Source organism: Buceros rhinoceros, unplaced genomic scaffold, assembly GCF_000710305.1.
Source record: "Buceros rhinoceros silvestris isolate BGI_N320 unplaced genomic scaffold, ASM71030v1 scaffold17898, whole genome shotgun sequence".
Taxonomy (NCBI): Eukaryota; Metazoa; Chordata; class Aves; order Bucerotiformes; family Bucerotidae; genus Buceros; species Buceros rhinoceros.
The window spans coordinates 1-6488 of record NW_010427613.1 but is presented as its reverse complement, the minus strand read 5'-3'; the positions used below and the strand labels follow the sequence as shown (position 1 = coordinate 6488).

At 39.2% G+C, this 6488-nt stretch overlaps 1 protein-coding gene across 1 annotated transcript; it reads right to left on the bottom strand.

The window, feature by feature from the left end:
• Positions 1 to 858: 858 nt before the first annotated feature.
• On the bottom strand, positions 859 to 3967 carry RAB32 (RAB32, member RAS oncogene family; the record flags this gene model as incomplete). Its single annotated transcript, XM_010141975.1, has 2 exons — positions 859 to 1373; positions 3689 to 3967. Coding segments are annotated over 2 exons (429 nt in total), but the record flags the coding sequence as incomplete, so codon positions are not given.
• Positions 3968 to 6488: the final 2521 nt, after the last annotated feature.

The following is a 6488-nucleotide window of genomic DNA, read 5'->3' as shown; positions in this document are numbered from 1 at the left end:
GTCAGTACCACTGAGATACCAGGACAGAAGAAACCCTTAAAATAAAAAGGAGCTTCAAAGACTTCCAGCCAAGCAGAGCCACAGTTCCAGAATGCATTCAAGAACCATGAAATCTCTAAATCTTTTGATCTTCATTTGCTGCCAAAAATACATACGAGTTATAACAAGGGAACAAGCATCTCAGTATACAAACTGGTAAGCCAGTTCACCAGCTCTGAGTAGTCAGAAGAGTGCAGCAGTGTTCTAAAATTGAAAAAAGATACAACTGGGGGCAGGGGAGAGGTGATAGGCTAGCAAGAACCAGTTAAGCTGTTTTCTTCAAGACCCTTCTTCTTCATGGTATTCAGAGCCATCTCAAGACAGAAGAAAGAAAGCAAAATTCATTATCACAGGACAGTGAGATACTTTTTGCACTTTTGGTAAAGTTTTCAGTGTTAGTGCATGAAAAAGTTGCTGGATGTGCATATGGGTGAGGTTTACTATACCTATGTGCCATCAGTACAACTGCATTCATTAATGTGTTTTGTATATAAAGTATTAGCTGAAAATTTTCTGCCTTAAACAGCTGGAGATGCATTTATGTTAGTATTTCTATACCCATGCCTTTCCCTTGTTAAGTACAACCATTTACCCATCTTATCCTTAGTGGTAAAAGCCATCTACCTCACTCAGTCCTAGTGAATACACTAAGAAAGATACCTCCCTTCTGTCATTGGCCCCAAGATTTCTGGGATGTCTCGATCCAGGAGAACTAGCAATGAGACAAATCCTCATGGTTGGGGATAATAAATAGGGACAAGTGTGTAGGTGAGAAGGCTAAAATGGGACATTACTGGTGACAAAGGAATAGTTTACTTTAAAGGTGCAAGTGTCTGTTCAGCTAAAACCATGATCAGTAAGTACTATTTGGAATGTAGCATATGTCCTAGAAGCAAACTAGACACTGTTGTCTTTGTTCCTTTTTAGGAGTGTAAACACTACCTTATGTTCTCAAGTAAGAAGGCACTAATTGGATTTAAATGCAGCCACTCAAAAAAGTGGAGTGATAACTCAAAGATATTCAATTTCATACTATAAGAATATGTAAACACCCACAACAACCACCTATTCAGATAATACCAGACACCTCATATGGATTGTCACAACGCAGCACCATAGCAGCAGTTTAATTTAAGGAACAGTCTTGCTGCTCATCCCATCACACTCACTGAACAGTGGTAGCATTAGCAGCACTGTGATTTACTCTCTGCTTTCAATGGGTCTAGGTCCAGTTTTGGTTTTCCCACATCATTCTCTTCGTTAGGAAAAGTTTTGTAGTTGGCAAGGATGTTTTCCACCAAGAATCGAGCAGCTTCGTCTATGTTGATATTGTCCTGAAAATGTTGAAAAGCAAAGAAGTCAGTGATTTAAGTAGTCACACATTCCTATTAGAAGCTGGCCAAATACAAACATTCTTCCACAGTTTCATCAGCATGACAAACAGTTTAGATGCATCAGATCATTGCTCATACCCTTGCCTTTTGAAAAAATAAAAGTTACCAGAAAGGTTTGAGAAGTTATTTATCCATATTACAAACAGGATACTTTGACTCTAATCTAGTAGGCAGTCAGGCATAAGTGTCACCTCTGTTTGGAAGACTCAAAAATGCCAAAGTGCATTTCTGCATCAGGAAAGGTAATAGGCAATTACCCTGTTCATAGTAGTGTTCTACCTTCTGGGGGCTTTTTCTGCTTCTGCTGCAGTTTGGATGCACTTATTTATGTAAAAGGCCCTTTTCTATAACCATTCAAAGCCCAGCTAAGTCAGAGAGCCTCATCTACTCACTCTTCAATCATCTCCTGAGCATGCTTTGAAAAATACCTTTCCATACACTGTGTATGCAGGATTCCCTGATGAAACACATTTCTAGGTGTCTCAGTTACTGAGGAGCCAAGCTAGCCAGTGCCAAGGGGTCTCTGGCCACAGCTTTGACCCAGCTGAGCTACCTCTTAGCTGACCACGGGGCAGCCATATTTGGAATTGCTCATCTTTGGTTTCAAAGGAAATACCACCGTAGCACACTATCTCCTTAATTGTAGCTCTAAACTCTACACAAGGAAGGTTAGATCATGAGAACATTTGACCCATCACGACTGCAATTGACAAGCTTGTGGTTGTCAGCCACAAACTGCTTTTGGCATTTTGCAGATAGGCAAACTTAAAGGCACTTTTGCCTATAATAACATAGTCCCAGCCTTTAAGAGACTGGGACCTATGTTACTGATGACTAGAATGAAGATTCATGTATCAGTTCCAGCAGAAAGGCAAAAGCAGATCATCAGGACACTTAAGTTGGCAGAACTTAGACCCATAAACTAATTTGGTACACTTAAACATAAAAGCTGCTCTGAATTTTTGCTGAGCTCTTTTAACTCTGCAGAGTCCTAAACCAGTCAATTCATAACTGAACTAGGACTAATATTATCTGGACTTCTCTCTGCACCAAGAACCTTGTTTTATATTGTCAGGTCTTAAATGCCACCTAAAATGCAAGCTGTCACTACACTTCCACATCAAGTTTTGTTCCAATGTTACTTGCATTTATTTTTAACCCATGTTGAAGTTTATACATAAGCATTATGGGCAGGTGGACCTTCAGGGAAGATATAACCTAAAGCAGAATCTTGGTATTCTTTTTTTAGTATAAAGAGCCTTAAAATGTGAGTTTTTGGTAACAGGTGGTTTGGGAATTATTTGTTTGGATGCAAACAAATTATTAGCTAATTAACCAATTCCTGTCACTATGTATCCTCCTCCCTTATTTCAACATGATCAGAAACAGGCTTGTAACTTTATGTTACTCTTACAGACTTTAGAAGAATTGTCTAATCATTTTGTGCCAGTTCAGCAGCAGCAGCTAAAGGAAGGGAAATGGGGGACCTTGAGTTTTAGCTTGCTATACAAAGGAGTTGTCAGCCAAACCAGTCATTTGATCTGTCAGCTACACTGACAGAGGCACCTTTCATTTTAAGGATCAATTGTGTTTTAAGGAACTGCTGGATTTCACTTCTGACTAAGCTACCACAAGCTTATCTGTGCCCGGATCGGGTCTGTAGACTACCAGTGTACAAATATATTCAAACAGAAAACTAAGTAACTTCATAAAGCAGCTCTCTACCTTAAGTTACTATGCAGAACCATTTTTTTCCCTTCAGTTCAGTCTTGACACTGCCTGATAAAACAGAAGAGTGCCTTAGTGACATTATTATCTGGGTAAGTAGTACAGTAACAAGTGAGCAAATAGCTTGTTCACTTCTGTCTTCACTGCACATAGGAAGTAGTTAGACTCTAGAAGCTGCAATTTAAAAACCTGCACCTAAAGACTACTTGTATCTTTTGGGATAGTTTGATCAGCATTTAGTTGCTCTGATCCTAATGCATGCAAGACAAAAAACATTCAAACTCGGCTAATCAAGGTTTACAGTTAATTTTAAGGTTCTCTGAATTCAAGACATAGTTCTAATCTAAACCAAATACACCACAAGTCTTCCTCAGGAGTGAGCTAGCCTGCACGTAACTTCCAACTCTTGCTGAACGCTGGTGACTTGACTGTCACTTCTATACTTCATAATTTTATTCCCCACATGACTGTTAATCCATTCTTATGCCAACAGTTCAAGTCAATGCATGTTTCTTATTTATGCTCACCTTGGCAGACGTTTCAAACCATCCAACGAAGCCACCTTCCCTGCAGAACTGGTCCATTTGAGAGGGATTCTGGCTGCCATCTTTCTTCTGGTCACATTTGTTTGCAAGAAGAACAGCAGGGATGGGATTGCCATTGGGAAGTAGTACTTTACTGTCCAAATCATGCTTCCATTTTGAAACAGCCTCGAAAGTGGAGCCTCTTGTGACATCAAAGACCACAAAAGCACCAACTGCCTCTTTGTAGTATACTCTGGTCATATTTCCAAAGCGCTCCTGGCCTGAAAGAGAGGACAGTAATCAAGCATGTTTATATTTAAGCATGAACTATAGGCAATGTAAATGGACTTCTGTACCAGGTTAATACATACGAGTTTGTCATTCAGGTCTAGTCACCTAGCTCATATGACTTTGCCTCTTATATCCTGCGTCAGCTGATAACAGCTATTATATATATTATATATGACAAGTCAGATGCTAAAAGCTGGGTGCATCTGACTTATAATAAGCAAGGAGGTTGCAATCCAAACCAGCGCTTTGATTTTTCTTTTTTTAAACTTATTTGTTGAACAGTATTCTTTGGGAAGTAATGCCTAAACACTACCAGCATAGTTATAGACAAATCGTTCTTTCATCAACAAAAAGCTTCTGCAGGATTTAGATGTAAATCTAGTTACTTCAAATAGAGACTTAAGCAAACTCGGTCTTTTTCTGAAGGGTGAACAACAAGGATTTCTACAAGCTCCAAGGTTAACAGCCTTCAAAGCGTCTTCTGAAGAAATCACCTATGTTGTAGATTTTTCATTAGGAACAAGCTCAAAGGGAGCTAGTTTAATAGTTCTAGCTAAACCTGTTATCTTTTTACTTCACCTTTAAGTTTAAGACGTTCTCTGGAGTAATTTCTAACTATAGGAGTTCTACAATTCCAGTATTTCAAACAAGGTTGTCAGAATAGTTTAAGCAGAATTATTCACAACAAAAAACCTGAAGAAAACTATTGGTCAGTGAGAATAGTAAAGTAAAAAAGCACCTTTTAAGTACAATAGTTGTAGTCAGTATACTTGAAGTGTTGAATTAGTGCTGGTTCAGTTATTCTTCTGTTTGGAAGGTCAGACTATCATGCTGTGTTTGAACTTGAATGCACACAGCAGTGTCAAGTGCTAGCATGCTGCTTGGGAAGTTGGGGCCACTAAAACATCTTTCTGCTTTGTTTGGAAGTCTTCATCAGGAAAAGTAGTGTCTGCACTTTATAATTTAGTTTTACAGTGTATCTTTACTTCAGCATTTTGCATTTAGTGCATATGCAGTCTTAGACTAGAGAAAGTATGAATTTTAGTTGGAAACATAGTTGTCCACTGTTTTATAAACATCCAAGTCTGCCTTTGATTAGCAAGGGCAAACAACTACAAGGAGAACTGTGTATTATCATCTTCTCAGAGCCAGAAATTCATTAGGTGAAGGAACTTGACAAGGGATCCTGTTCAACATCATGCTTTTCTAGCTCAATTGCCTCACTTTAATGTCAGTACTTCAGTGTACCAATTAGCTCATTCTCTACATTTTCAGAAAAGGTTGACTAAGCAGCTGTTAGAACTGCCTGAAAGCAGCAGCAGCTACACTGAAGTTCCAGAGGACTATAAAGCTCTACAAAGCTGACTTTATTTCTGGCTGTTCAACTTTAAAGTACGATGCTGCATAAAACAGCAACACCAGCCAGCATAGTCTGAGGAATGGAAATTACACATGAATTTCTTCACCACCAGCTCATTACCCCCTGTGTGAGAACAAGGAGCATGCAAAAGCAAAGCTCTTCCTTCCATATTCAAAGTTTTGTAGCAGCATTTATGCCATGTTCTCCAAGGCCAACAAGCCAGGTGCCAAACCAGCATCTCTGTGACTATGGCACTGGAAGAGACACATTGCTAAGTTTCCCAAACGGTGCACACATCTTGTACACAAGTAACTCACATTGTCTCCCTAGGCCTTTCCAGGCTGGATTCTTATGCCTAAAAGGTCTTTTTGGTATAGCCTTACTACAAATTGTTGCACCACGTGCCCCCTATTTTCATTAATTAAATACCATTAGAAAAGAAGACTTTTACTACTTCTGCTGATCAATTGTGTCACATCTAAAGTAGTTATAAATTTAGGTTTTGGAGATTGTTTTCTAAATGGCTGCTCAGGGTCAAATTTAGTTACATTAAGCCTGTTGTGGCATATAGCACCACACAATCTACAAGGAACTCCTTCGCACCTTCCCCATTTGTTTAGCCATCAGTCTCACCATCGATTCCTGTTACATGGCAACGCCTCTAACTGTGCGAAAGCACTGAGCCTTGTGCCCAATTCAGGCAGTGTATTCCTTCACACCACAGGACAGGCCCATAAAACAAACACTGTAATCTCAAGGTCCACAATGCTCTGTACCAACTCAGTTTTCCACACAAAGATTTCTTCAGTTTGGCCCTGAAATAGCCTAGAAATAAACACTACTTGCTATTGTTTACAAGAGACTGCACATGAATCTGAAGCAGTCAGGGGAACAATCCCCTTAGTCCTTCCTATTCAGTTGCTGAAGATCTGTGGGGGTTTCATCTTTAATTAAGGCTATAAGTTTTTCCAAAAACTTGATGGACATTTACAGAATAAAATTAAGTTGTATTGCTTGGTTGCAGAAAGGGTTACTAGACTGTTACTAGCAAGGTGTAGAGACAGCATAATCACTAAATATAAAATCAAAGTTATTTAGGAATTCATCATCATCATCATCTCGGCTTCGCGGATGAAGATTTGGGAAGGGTTT